The following is a 13,863-nucleotide window of genomic DNA, read 5'->3' on the forward strand; positions in this document are numbered from 1 at the left end:
TGTATGACCCAGGTGCAGGGTCCCAGGAGGAGCATAGGGACCCAATGGGTGGCATCCACTCTGCAGAGCTGAGCCAGCAGGGGTCTGGAGACAGCAGGGACCAGGTGAGGCTACAAGCGGGGACAGCCTGGGTCATCCCTCGTCCCTCTGTGCCCGGGTGTGTGCTTGTCAATCCCTGTCTTCGGCAGGGTGTGACTGCAGTGCCCGGGGAAACCTTTCCTGGATATGCATTATTAGGTATGATCTTATTCTTCTGTATACTTTTCTATGCTTTCTAAATTTTATCTAATTTACATGGATTAATCTCATCAGAAACCCCCTTAGTTTTCAAATTGTGTGCCTGTTGCTGACAAGACCAGAGTGGGCTGAGAATAAAAGGGGATATAAAGCCTGAGCTTTGGGGCGGAGAGAGGGAGGGACCAAGCTCTTATGGGCAGGGGCGGAAGGAGGGCTAGGAGGCAGGGCGGGGCAAAAGGGAGAAGAGGGTGTTCTCTGCTTTCTACAGTTATGGAGTCCCTGTGGGGCCGCTGTTTCCCTTCCCAGGCTCTAATGCTCATGATCCCCCTGCTCCTGGGTAAGTGACAGTTCAGAGAGGCAGCTCTGGGGAGGGTGTGGGCTGCGGGGCCAAGAGGCAGGGGTGGGGGAGGAGGGTGAGCAGGGGAGGCTTGCTGCTGCCAACATCCTGATTTCTCCAGGGCCTGGAAGTGTTGAGGGAGAAGAGGGGGACTAGAGCCTTTTGGAGATGCCCTCAGATTCCCCAGGCTGGGGAATCCACTGTCAACCCTCTGTTAGGACAGCAGTTATTTGGCCTCCTCTGGAGGGGCGGGGAGCATCTTAGATCATCAGTCTCACTGTCCAGAATCCTGTTCTATCCTCGGGGCTGTGTCTACACACTCAGGCCCTGTGTGCACTCCCCCCCACCCACGTCCCCAGCCTGCTTGTGTCCCAGCTCCCAGGCTGAGGGCACGCGTGTGAGTGACGGACCAGGACAGCCTCCTGTTGCCCTGGCATCAGGGACAGCTGAGCTGTCATCTTCTGCAAATGTGGGGTGGGGCAGGGAAAGGGAAGTTCCCTTCTTAACTGCCTGTGACCTTTTCCTGGGTTACAAGCCATTTCCAGGCTCTTGTGGGGGTAGGGGGTGCCCTGCAGGCAGCCTCATGTGAACCAGGCTCCAACTATGTGGCCTGGACCCACCCTTGTCCCCACGGCACCCCACTGGCCCACTGGGGGCTGAGTCTGTGGTCGGACCCACTGGGTCACTCGGTCTGGTTCTGCCCCATATTGGCCAGAAGATTTTTGTTGTGGTAGCAAAGTTCCCAGGCTCTCCGTGCTCCCTACCCCTCTGCCCTCCACACAGAGGTAACACTGTGGGTACTTTTAAAAAAGCTCAGGTCCCCTTGCACATCAGTGAGAGAAGAGGCACCTCCATCGTCACTACAGGAGCAGAGGGCACAAGCACAGGGGGCAGAGAAAAGAGACAGATCAGGGGCAGGAGCACGACAGACAGTCGTCCTCACAGGAAAACACACAGATGCAAATTGAAATTTCTGGTCACCCTTCTTGCCTGTGAGATGAACATGCTTGTGTCTCTCATGTTGAGATCCCGAGTGCAGTGACAGGGGTAGGACAGGCACTCTCATGTCTCCCCATCACCTGTGTCATGCCGAAGAGCTACTGGCGGTCCCTGTGATGTGCCAGAGACTGGGGACCATTTCCCACGTTGACTCCGTGTCCCTGGTCATTCCCCATCTGGGCTGGAAGCCCAGGGAAGACCCCATCATGCAGAAGTTCCTGCGCAGACATTCCTTTTGTTCCACTTGCAGCCGTGAGACCATGGAAGCGTCCAGAGGGCAGGTTCCCACAGACGTGGGTCAGCATGAAAGTGGGGACGATGCCGCGCTGGTGGGGAGGTGGGCTGGTGACAGGGAACAAGGACGTGCTCAGAAGGCCGGGAAGGAAGCAGGTGGGAAGCACCCTCCAGAGCTCAGGTGCAGCAGGGCTGGAGGAGCCGAGGTCTGGTCCCCCCGCCCCACTGGTGTCTGCTGTTGGCAAGAGTGAACTGTGCTCTGTCACTGTCCCTCCGCTCCACCCCAGCCTCTGGGAACGTGATGACATTTGTGTTTCTCTGCCGGGAACAGCTGCCGTCACCCCAGTTTCCTTGCCCATCTGAGTCTACTTCCTCCTCTGCCCACAGATGCTGGGGTTTCCTGATCCGGGTCAGGGAGCCTGTGGTGAGCCGTCAGGGAGCCCTGCTGGGGCTCTCTGGGAGATGCAGGTACATCCAGGCTCTCCCCCCGTGTCCCCAGAGCGCTGCCCGTGTTGTGCTGGCACAGCATCTGTCCCCAGTGTCAGAGAGCCGGGAGCGGGCCAGCGAGAGGAGGGCCCCGGGAGCCCCCTGTCCTCCAGCAGCCCCACATGTGTGCTCTGGGCTGCCCTCCATCCCGGGGGCTGGCCGTGACGGACCAGGAGGGCCCAGTGTCCCTGCCTCAGCCACGGGGACGGCACCTCTCCTGCCGCCACAGCCAGGCTGCCGGGAGTCCCCTGAGCTGGGAGAGGACAGAGGTGCAGCTGGGGCCAGGTGGGTGTCCCAGGGATGTCCTTGCTGTCCTTCAACACTGACAGATACAAGACTCTTTCCTGGGAACAAATCTTGTTGTCAAGCAGATTTGCGCAGTGCTGCTTTCATGATGAACTCATTTTTATCAAGAATTGAAGTTGATTGAACAAATTTACCCTTGTTCTTTCTCTCAAAGAATAATTTTTAGGGCTTCTGGGTGCTGTAGTGGGTAGAGCATCTGACTCTTGATCTCAGGTTTGTGAGTTACAGCCCCACGTTGTGTAGCGAGCCTATTTAAAACATAGGCTCTGCTCATTCTGCTCCAGCCTTGGCTCTTCATCTGTCCCCATGACGACCATGATCATTGCTGCATTGGGACCTTAGCACACGTTCTTCCTATGCCTGGAGTAATTAATTCTGTCCTGTCAGCATCCGGGACTCACCTTAATTGTCACCACTCTTAAAGGCCTTTCTTTATGACACCCACACCCCACACCTCTAACCAAACCACCTGCATGGTGTCGCATTATCCCAAGTGTCACTTTGGTTCCTGGTTACCAGCACAGAGATGAACTGATTGAATGTAATATTAGTAGAGTGCAGGTGGCCCTAGATGGCTCCAGGTGACCACCACCTGCCCCTCCACCATCCACACCGGAAGTGGCACCACCAGAGCTGGTCCAGTCACTGGAGGTCTGTGACTCCTGACAGAGACATCACAGCTCTCATCCCAGCATCACTGAGTCTGGACACCTGCCTGGCTGCAGGACTGCTGCCACCACTGCCTCAGGTGACAGTCATTGTCAGCGGCACTGACCCTGTGACCCTGGCTCCCATGGCACTAGCACCAGGTAGAAAGTCTGGAGTGGGGGCATCTGACCCCAGAGCCCAGGTCCTGTGTCATCTCAGCTGCAAAGGATGCCGGGCAGTAGGTACCCGGCATTTCCAGCTTCTCTGGGGGGATGTTGGCTCTGGCTCATGAGGAGACAATTCCCCAAATGTGAGAAGTAAGTTCACTGGCCAAGCAACAGGTAAGGAATCTGTGCCAGTCCCTTTCTGTGTTTTTATGGATCTGAAATCATGTGGTGTTGGTGCTTCCCTGCCCTGGCTCCCTGACTAGGATGGGAGCTCCGTGAGAGCAGGCACTGGTCCCCACTGTGTCCTCGGTCACCACTGTATCCCCAGCACCCTCAGCCATGCCAAGCTGGCCCAGCATGGATTACCCAAGGCAGGCTAAGGGTCCAACGGAGTACAGATCTGTACCAGACAAGGAGCATGCAGGAAAAAGACGATGGTCACATGTCACCTGACTGGTACGTGAGACCAGCACTGACAGTAACCACTGGGTTGCCTAATGGTAGAGAGTCATGAGTGACCTAAGGAGGAACAGTGTCACAGGACTGGTGGGCCTGAGACCCTGCTGCCATGTGCTGAGGAACACAGGGCAATAGCAGACATGCTGAAATGGTTTTCTTGTGTCATAGACAACCAAAGGGAAAGTTGGGTCATAATTTATCAGCTTCCATATTGCCAGGTGTTTCCCCAGGTTAAAGCAAAGAGCACGTTGGGTATCAGGTGCAGGGAAAGAGTGTGCCCGAGCTGGGAGGGTGACACACATGTGCCTGACCCAACGCTGTGTGCCCTAGGCAAGGCCCGTGCTGAGCAAGCACTTCTGTAGCTTTGCTTCCTCGGCTCTGAAACAGGAGAGGCTCCTCCTCTTTAAGCATGCCAGTGATGTGATGGGACAGCAGGTGCTACAGCAGCGTCACTCCTGTCCACTTCTTTCTTCCCCATCCTAGCTATTCCCTCACCAAGCTTCCAGACTGCGGCTGACCCCAGCTCCTCCCACACCCTGGAAAGGACCGTTGGGGACTCTGTCCAGCTGCACCTGATCTCCTCCTTGTCCCCTAATGTCCGAGAGGTTGAGTGGAGTTGGCAATCTGAGCCCGAGAAACAACAGTTCCTGGTGTCCTGGAAGCCTGATGACTCTGGTCCTGACTGGTATGAGCTTGAAGGAAAATTCAGGAGCAGTCTCTCCCTGACAGAGATGGCAGTTTTGAGCATCAGGAATCTCAGTACGGAAATGAGTGGATGGTATACAGCAAATGTCAAATTCCACACAGGAAAATCCCAGAAGGAAGTCTTTAGACTCTGTGTATATGGTAAGGTGAAGCCCACTCAGGAATTCCAATAATCACTTGATTTAAAGTATGTTGGCCTAAACAGGTTTAATAAAATCAAAACTTCCTTAGGAATATTTGCATCTCTTTTGATGCCTTAACCATAAAGGCTAAATTTTAAAGATTTCCTCTTAGGGAAAAGTAGCTAAAATGTCTTGAAAAGTATAGGCAGCACATGAAATGGAGCAGGGGAAAGAAGCCATCCAAAAGGATTAAAAAAAAAAACACTATTTTCCATTGCAAAGTACTGCAAAATAGTTTATTAGCAATACAAAATTGTGTCAGAATCTTCTTAACAGGTTGGTCAAAAACTAATTAAAAATTCTGAAGTGACCCAAAAGCTGGGCAGAAAGAAAAAAGGAAACCTGGACATCAGAACAGTGAGGAACAACCCTAGGAGGGAGATTGAGTGTTAGAGCTCGACACTAGGGGCAGCCCAGGTGGCTCAGTGGTTTAGCACCGCCTTCAGCCCAGGGTGTGATCCTGGAGTCCTGGGATCGAGTCCCACATCGGGCTCCCTGCATGGAGCCTGCTTCTCCCTCTGCCTGCGTCTCTGCCTCTCTCTCTCTCTCTCATGAATAAATAAATAAAACCTTAAAAAAAAAAAAAAAACTCGACATTGGTAAAACACTTTCCACCACTTGCCCTGCACCCACTTCCCCAGGAGGACTGTGGGACAGAGCCTGTCCTAGAGCAAGTGGAGGACACAAGGGGACCCAGGCCTGGCCCCTGGAGCCCCAGGACCAGTGAGTACCCCACCCCCAGGAGGGGAGACCCATCACTGCCCTCCCCGTGCCCCCCTCCACCTGTGCTTCCCTTCACCACACCTGGCTGGCCCTCTCTTCCTCCTTCATGGATACTGGGGGCTCTTGGGGGGCTGCCCATCCCTCACCCCTCCCTGCATGTGGATAGATGTTCTTGTCTCCGGTCCTTTCCTGGACCATCTTTCTCCCCCTCTCACTGGAATTACTTGGATGTGGTGGCCTCTCCACCTGGCAGCCCCGTGGCCTGCCCTGCCCTCTGTGGCACCTGCCTGAGGCTTTCCACAGCTCCCAGCAGGCACTCAGCAGGTGTCTCTTCTCTAGGGAGATGTCAGCAATGTGTAAAGGAGACCTACAGAAATGCTCCTCAAGTTTCTCAGAGTTTTGATTCTTCAAGCCTGATTCACATTCCCTCATCTGTTGAAAAGAGCGTGTAACATTCATATAATCCAACTGCTGAGAAAATTCATACCTAAAAGCATAAGCTTCTATATGTCTGTGTGTGCCCCCAGCACTTGGTAATAGACATTCTGTTTGTTTGTTTGTTTGTTTGTTTGTTTGTTTTTAGATTTTATTTTTTTCATGAGAGACACAGAGAGAGAGGCAGAGACATAGGCAGAGGGAGAAGCAGGCTCCCTTCAAAGAGCGCAACATGGGACACGATCCTGGACCCAGGATCACACCCTGAGCTGAAGGCAGACGCCCAACCACTGAGTCATCCAGGAGTCCCCATTTGATTTTATATTTAAATTATTACCTGTTAATTCAGCTATTTTTAGAAACTACTTTAAAGGATTAAGTAGCTTTTTGTTGTTGTTTGTTTGTTTGTTTGTTTGTTTGTTTGTTTTGCATTTGGTCCTTTACCCCGGGGTGTCCAGCAGAGTCTGGTTGGATTTTCTGGTTCACTTTCTAACATCTCTCCATCTCCAGGCGCTGTTGTTAGGTCCACAGGAAGAAACTCTCTCCGTGTGGCCTGCTTCGTGTCAGCTACCTGAATCTGTATTCTGTCCACGGTGACCACTGTCACACCTGCCAGCATGTTGTTGACCTGCCCTTGTGGACGGATTTCCGTCTCTGTCTCTTCAATCTCTCTGTGTCATTAGGTGATGCGCCGAGCACATGGCTGCAGGATCGAGGCGGGGTCTGTGTGTAATCGGGGGGCGTCCTGCCCTCAGACACAGTTCAGGCTTACACGGTGGACCTGCTCCTGACCTTTCATGGCCTCTGTTCACCATTGGTCAGCATCCTTGGCTTGCCCTTACTCGGGTGGATAGCGTTCTCGTCAATCTAATCGTCTCTGGTGTGCTGGAAGTTATACCACCTTGCACTTTAATCCTAGTGGACACGAATCTTAAATTTATACTGCAACATTTAAAGATAATCAGTATTTCTTCTTTCTCTAAATAAAACAAGAACTTCAGCGTGTTTTTCCCCTGTATCCCCAACTCCTCTCATGTGGTGCTTATTGCACATATGAGAATAGATACAATTCTTATCACCTGTATAATCACCATGTATATATATTATCATAGAATTTGGGGGGCACCTGGGTGGCTCAGTGGGTTAAGCCTCCGACTCTTGATTTCTGCTCAGGTCATGATCTCAGGTGATGAGATCGAGCCCCACGTCGGTCTCTGCTCTCAGCGCATAGTCTGCTTGAGATCCTCTCCTTCGGCCTTCTCCCTGCTTGCCTAGCTCTCTCTCCCCTTCTCCCTCCAATACATAAATACAAGAAACCTGTTTAAAAAAGAACTATCACACTCATCATGATCACTGAATTCTGTTGACACAACTGAGCATGGAAGGGCCTCAGCCCTCTGCCCTGGGCTGGGAGTCAGAGCCCCTGGGCAGTAGTCAGGAACCTTCCCCAGGGCCATAGTCAGGAACCTCCCACCGCTGAGTCACTTGGTGGACCTGCGGGTCTCCTGCCATGTCCTCCAATGCTGAACCTCGCTTTCTCTTTTGTCTCCTTCTGCCCCAGAGCCCATCCCCCACCCCCAGATTGTGATTCATTCACCAATCAACCCAGCGGGCTGGTGCCAGGTCAGCCTGGAGTGTGAGACCCCAGGATCTACAGAGAACTGGACAGTGACCTGGCTGACTGAGGGCCTCCCCAGGGAGCTGGAGCAGAGCGGGGCTCTGAGGCCAGCCCCCAGCTCCAGGAATGTAAACCTGACCCTGCCCCTGAGCCAGGTGAATGGCTACCTCACCTGTTTGGTCAGCAACCCGGTAGAGGAGAAGAATGCCACCTTGCCCCTGCAGAGCATCTGTCTGGTCAGGGGTGAGTGGGACCTGCTGGGAAGGGCTGGCAGGGGCGGGGCGTGACCAGGGGGGCTCAGGGAATCAGTGGGACAGAACAGCCGTGGGAGGGGCTCTCTGTGGAGAACCCCAGAGACATGTGCATGGCCACAGGGTCTTCGTGGAACCTGGACCAGTGCCTGGAGATGCTGTGTCCCCAGGACCTGCCTGTGGGACTGGCCCATGGGCACTCCCTTTTCAGCTTCAGGAAGGGTGACCCTGTCAGAAGATGCAGTCAGGGGATGGGAAGACTTGGAGGGCTTCTGCCCCCAGCCCTGGGATCTCAAGTCCCCAGATCCAGATGGTCTGGATACTAAGGTCCTTTCAGGCTAATAAATGCTGGTTTTTTACTCATTTTAGACATGACCTTTCTGAGGGTGCTTACCACCTCTGAGTGCATAAACCACAGTTCAACGCTCCTCGGAGCAGTGTGAGCACCTGCAGTCACCGCAGCCAGCTACCACACTTCCACGTCTGCTTCAGGGGTCCCCTTGGCCATATAGGAAGGGAGTATACACAGTAGTACATGATAGATAAGGGAGGAGCCCTGACTGATTTCTTAAAATGCCAAGAACCACAGAACAGGAACAGTGTACTTAAAGAAGGAGGTTAATAATCAATGTGGCTGCCCTGTCCCACCAGGGTCCTACTGAGCTCTGACACCCCACCTCTGTGCAAGCTCCTCCTTGCCCTGTCCTTACTCAGCCCCCTAGCATGGATCCTCACACCAGGCCAAGAGGCACTATGTACTAGGTGGAGGGAAGCCTCAGTCCGCATGAGCCTGCACTAAAGGAACTTGCAGGGCAGTGGAGGCATCACCACATCCTGGCTGTGTAACTTGGACAAGTTACTGAATTTCTGGAGCCTTTGTTTGAGATGGGTGTTAATTATATCTACTTCTTCGGGTTGTTTAAGTTATCAGTACAGTATGTGACACACAGCATGTCAATAAACATCAGGTAATAGTTCGTGGACAAGGAGGAGTACGTGTATAAACATGAAGCTGCATGACAGCTGCTGAATTTGAGGCAAATACAAACTATATGGTTCAAATACAAAAGGCAGAAAACTGAGTACTTGCTGCAGGACTTGGGAAAGCATCGCAGAGAAGGGAACACCTGAGCTGGGCTCTCCAGTATGAGCAGTTTTCTTGTGGCAGTGTGGGAAAGACATCCCAAACCGTGAGCAGAACATGCGCTGGCAGCCCCAGAGCCTTGCATCCTCTCCCCTTCCTAGACTGGTTCTCTCCCGGGAGTCTGCCAGGGGAGGACAGGGGCAGGCTGTGGGGATGAGGGGCACATATGGCTGCTGGGAACCTCTGAGGTCTCTGGGAAGAAGCGGCACAGAAAGCCTGGCAGAAGGACCAGTGGGGTGACCTGGTAGCGTGCAGGAACTTGCCAGGGCTGCAGCAAGGATATGCATGTGGGACACAGGCTCAGAGCCAGGGGGTCCCCCCTTCTCCCTCACATGCCCAACAGGCCTGATAGGGGCACATTTGACACCAGCCTTTTTATTTTTATTTTTTAAGATTTTATTTATTTATTCATGAGAGACACAGAGAGAGAGGCAGAGACATAGGCAGAGGGAGAAGGAGACTCCCTGCGGGGAGCCCGATGTGAACTCGATCCCAGGCCCCTGGGATCATGACCTGAGCCAAAGGCAGATGCTCAACCACTAAACCACCCAGGTGCCCCTTGACACCAGCCTTTGATGGCAGGTTCTCCTGACCACAAATGGCTTTGGAGAGGTGTCCTGCCCACGCTTCTAATGATGAGCCTGGCTGGTGGAGTGTACGTCTGCATGAGGAAGAAGATGCAGTCCAGGAGGGGTAGGTGATAGGGAGAGCCTGAGGGGGAGGGCAGTGGGGGAGGGCAGTGGTTGGAGGGCCTCCCTGCTCCCTGGGAGGGGGCCAGGCTGGTAGATGGGGCTTATTGACCTCTCCTGTGAACTATCCGGGTGCTGAACCAAGGCTGGGACCCAGCAGTACCGAGGGTAAGGACTGTGTGCATGCCCAGAAAGATGGTGGAGGCAAGGGGGGGCAGAGGCCTGGGACCTGACCTTTCAGCCCATGGAGCAATGGCTGCCCTACTCTGGGGCTGATGAGCGGTCATCTCAATCCCATGTGCTCTCGCTGTGCATGTGCTGTGTGCAGGCCGGCCCACTCTGCTGCCCACAGAGCCAGGCTCAGCCGGTGTTCCCCAGGCCCTTCCCACAGAGGAACCTGCTGGCCTGCAGACTGGTGGGGCCAACAGCCACTGCCATCCCGACGTGGAGATGAGCCTCCTGAGACACCACAAGGTGGGTCCAAAGGAATCAAAGCACGTCAGCCAACTTGTGCTCCATGGGTGTGAGTGCCAGCCAGTCCAGGGCACTCTGCTTCTCATCGGGCTCTGGTCCAACCCTTGCTTTGGACAATATGGGTGTTGTGTCTGGAACTGAGAGTAAAGGGTGGAAGCCAGTGACAAGGATGATTCCTCACTCATACGTACACAATCTCATCAAGTCCTCACCACCACCCAGGGAGGAAGGATGGTGGAGCAGGAGAAGGAAGGAGACAGGCTCAGTGAGGTGAGTGACTGACCCCAGGGCATATGACTTGGCAGGGGAAGGAGCAGGAGAGAGCCCAGGCTGCCCTGGAGGGATTCACCACCACCCACAAACTCAAACTCAAGCCCTAGGGGGAGGCAGGAATGTAAGGGACTGGCTGTCAGGTGCAACTGTCATCCATGGAAGACCCAAGGCAAGTAGGAATGGGGGACTCTGGCAGGGCCTGGGGACCAGGCAGACCCAAGGTCCCAGAGAGCATCAGTGAAGCCCGTCCCCCACCTCCCCACAGCACCCACCCCTGACCTGCCTCAGATTCTGTATTAAGGCTTCCTTTTTAGGTCCTTGAAGGACATCTCAGTGCTACTGGCCCTCAGTTGGAAATGGTCACAGATAGCATGATTCATCGAGGGGAAGGCCTGGAGACAGTAGTAGCTGGAGGAGCAGGGGCCACGCACCAGTTCTCAGACAGAGCTCACATCAGAAATACCTGGGGGGATTGCTTCCTGCCCCCCACCCCACCCCCTTGAGCTTGTTTCAGCAGCTCTAGGGCAGACCTGGGACCTTGAGTTTCTAACACATTCCCAAGTGATGGCTCCAGCTTTTGGGAACCACTGGACTAAAATCGAGCAGAGGGAAAGCCAATAGAGCCACTGTCTGGACTCCCAGGACAGCCGTGGCTGGGTCATCTCCTCTCCCATCCTTTGACTTTGCCAAAGGGAGACAGGTCTGCATCATTGACCCACAGACCACCAGGACCTTAGAAATCCCCTGGACAGATCCCAGCAGTTTATGGTAGGGGAAAGTGGGATCCAGAAGGAATGCTAAGGAGGGCAGGAGGGAAATCATGGTGGCACCAGGTAGAGCCGGCTCTCCTTGCTCCCAGGTGAGTGCGCTGTGCACGGTCCCCCAACTGTCTCAGCACCTGTCACTCTGTGACTTTCCATCTCAGCCCCTCTGAGTTATGTTCCCATCTGACCCATGCCACAGGGAGCTCAGGAAGTAGACCCTAATCCCAATACCCACACGGGAGGAGCACAGGAGGGAACAATATGGGGCTTCAGGTGACCTCTCACCCAGACCTTCAGCCCTGCCCCCTCCATCTCTCTGCCCCTGGGGAGCTTCCCAGCCTGATGAAGACAATTATTTCCCTCCCAGGACACAGGGAGACAAGCACAGAAGAGAGATGGGGGTGGCGTGAGGAGCGGAGTTGGGAGAAGTGGGTGTGAGGCTCTCATGCCGACTTCGCCTTTGACCTGACAAAACTAGTGCCTGGGGTTCAGTTTCTTCTTTTACAAAATGCAGATTACAGGAATAATACCTTGATCTGCCACTTTGTGGTCTTTCAAAGCACTCTCGCAATGAGAGTGGCCAAGGTGGGTTACGGATTTGTCCAACTAACATTTAATGAGTGTCTACTCTATCCCAGCACTGTTCTGATCTGGGACACAGAGGCCAACAAAACAACAAAAAATCCTTGGCCTCTGAGAATATACATTCTAGGTAGGGTGAGGGGAGAATAGCAAATAAAATAAATGAGCAAAATGTGAAGCGTAAGGTGGTGATACGTGCTCAGGGGAAAATATGGCAGGAAGGGGTGGGGGTGTGACGTCAGCTAGGGGAAGGGAGACACCAAGGGAGTAAGGTGGGGGCCTGGGGGGAGGGGGAGGAGAGGGGTAGCACCCAGGGGAAAGGACAGAGACTGCCATGTTCAAGAGGAAGGTCTGCGCTGAGCTATGTTTTGGGGTTACCACAGTTGAGACAGGAAGTACCTGAAGAGTAATAGCTTGAGTGACCTCTGTGCTTGATTCTTTGAAGCTGACCACAAGCACCTCTGCTTGAGTCACAGAATGACATGGAGAGGAGTGGCGGCCATCCCCTCAGCTCTGAGTGCACCCCAACAGTCTATACTATCTACGAGAAGGTCCGGCTGAGCCGAGAGCCCCAGGAAGACACCAAGGTCAACGGAGATGTCAGAGCATGAGGGACCTTGGCAAGATCTGCCCCACCCTACACTCCACCTAAGGCCCCCCAAATCCCTCCTTAGGTGGAGCAAGGACAAGCCCCCAGGTCTTCCTGCTGTACCCCCCAAGACAGTAGAGCAGCACCACATGTCCCTGGGCTCCTCACAAAGTTCTTCTCACTTCACAGGTCGTGAACATTGACCATGCTGCCTGAGCGTCCAGCACGAGAGACTGGTCCTTGGGCGGGCAGTTGGATTTCCGACCTTGACCCACTTATTCCAGTGAGGGAACACCCATAGTCAGGCAAGACCTGTGGAGGCATTTCTGGGAACAGAGATGTTTTCCTGGAATTGGGCGGGCCTTGGATGGAGGACCGCCAGATGTCACTGCCCAGCCCACCCCCATGAACAGAGGAGGGATGGCCCTGGGAAGGTCAAGTCCAGGGTCAGCTTCAGCTCTGCCAGAGGAAGGAAACAGCTTCTGAGCTCCATCACCTGCAGGCTTACTGTAAACACCAGAAACGCACTATCCCAAGGTCTCTTCAAAGTTCAAGCAATTTCTCAACCCTTTTTTTATTACTTAATATATGTAAATTGCAAGAAAGTCAAAGGCATGTCTCCTTGAAATTATATTTCATCAGTTTTGTTGCAAATAGGATCCTGTTCCTGTTGTATCTTCTAATTAGTTGTTAAAATAACACATATTAAACACATATTGTCACATCGCTGTTTCTCTACTGCTTGAAACAGTTTTTCATTTGATCCCTTTGAATTTCTGGGCAAAGAACCATATTATCGACAAATAATTATAATTTTTTCTTCCTTCTTTCCAATTTTTATGCTTCATTACTCTCCTCTTGTCTCAGGACAACAGGCAAATACCTCCCAGACCATGTTTAAGAGGAGTGATTCTGAAGCACATCCTTGTTTTGTTCCTAATTTATTGTAAGTGCTCCGAGGGCATCCTTGTTATTAGTAGATTTCCTCCTATTGAATTATTCTTGTGGTATTGGAATAAATCCCAGTTGATGTATTATTCTCTTAATGTGCTACTGTTTGATAATATTTTTATTTGGGATTTTGCATCATTCATAAAAAAAATTCTCCTGTACTTTTTAATGCTTTACTTTGTTTGGTATTTGAATTATGCTTACTAAAGATTCCTTTTATCTCCACTTCTTGTAATAATTCAATAAAAATTTGCTTTCTAATCTAAAAAAAAAAAACATTCCTTATTTAAAAAAAAAAAGAAAAGAAAAGAAAAAAGGAATTCCCAGAGCAGCTGGCTAGCTCAGTTGGCTGGCTGAGTGTCTGCTTTCTGTTCAGGTCACAATTTCAGGGTCTTGGGATGGAGCCCTGCATCAGGCTCCCTGCTCAGTGGAGAGTCTGCTTCTCCTTCTCCCTCTGCCCCTCCCCCTGCTCATGCTCTCTCTCTCTCTCAAATAAATAAATAAAATCTGTTTAAAAATAAAAAAAAAGAATTCCCATCACCCAGTGTTCATTTAAATTATTTTATTGTAAATTCTTAAAGATATAGAAACCTGCAACCATGTAAAAATG

At 52.4% G+C, this 13,863-nt stretch overlaps 1 protein-coding gene across 8 annotated transcripts; it reads left to right on the top strand.

The window, feature by feature from the left end:
• The first annotated feature begins 455 nt into the window (after positions 1-455).
• Positions 456-13,414, top strand: LOC112648859 (uncharacterized). 8 transcript variants are annotated; one of them, XM_049112506.1, is made up of 9 exons: positions 462-574; positions 2,195-2,275; positions 4,357-4,558; positions 7,480-7,779; positions 9,514-9,624; positions 9,949-10,094; positions 10,317-10,364; positions 12,190-12,300; positions 12,492-13,414. In XM_049112506.1, exons 3-9 carry the CDS (start codon positions 4,468-4,470, stop codon positions 12,516-12,518), a joined length of 834 nt encoding a protein of 277 aa, XP_048968463.1. In that variant the 5' UTR covers positions 462-574; positions 2,195-2,275; positions 4,357-4,467; the 3' UTR covers positions 12,519-13,414. The 8 variants fall into 8 exon arrangements, 7 of the variants coding, with proteins under 7 accessions (XP_025286535.3, XP_048968462.1, XP_035575118.1 ...); XR_004817422.2 differs by lacking the exon at positions 2,195-2,275 and having other exon boundaries at positions 456-574; positions 4,357-4,719; positions 12,159-12,300; positions 12,492-12,534; XM_025430750.3 differs by lacking the exon at positions 2,195-2,275 and having other exon boundaries at positions 456-574; positions 4,357-4,719.
• The last annotated feature ends 449 nt before the right edge of the window (positions 13,415-13,863 follow it).

The sequence above is a fragment of the Canis lupus genome, chromosome 7, assembly GCF_003254725.2.
Source record: "Canis lupus dingo isolate Sandy chromosome 7, ASM325472v2, whole genome shotgun sequence".
Taxonomy (NCBI): domain Eukaryota; kingdom Metazoa; phylum Chordata; class Mammalia; order Carnivora; family Canidae; genus Canis; species Canis lupus.

Bases quoted from the DNA above. Each gene is read 5' to 3' on its own strand.
- LOC112648859 (XM_025430750.3), top strand. From the start codon at position 508: ATGGAGTCCCTGTGGGGCCGCTGTTTCCCTTCCCAGGCTCTAATGCTC. The intron at 575-4,356 runs GTAAGTGACAGT...TCCCCATCCTAG, and splicing joins CATGATCCCCCTGCTCCTGG to CTATTCCCTCACCAAGCTTC. The intron at 10,095-10,316 runs GTGGGTCCAAAG...ACCACCACCCAG, and splicing joins GCCTCCTGAGACACCACAAG to GGAGGAAGGATGGTGGAGCA.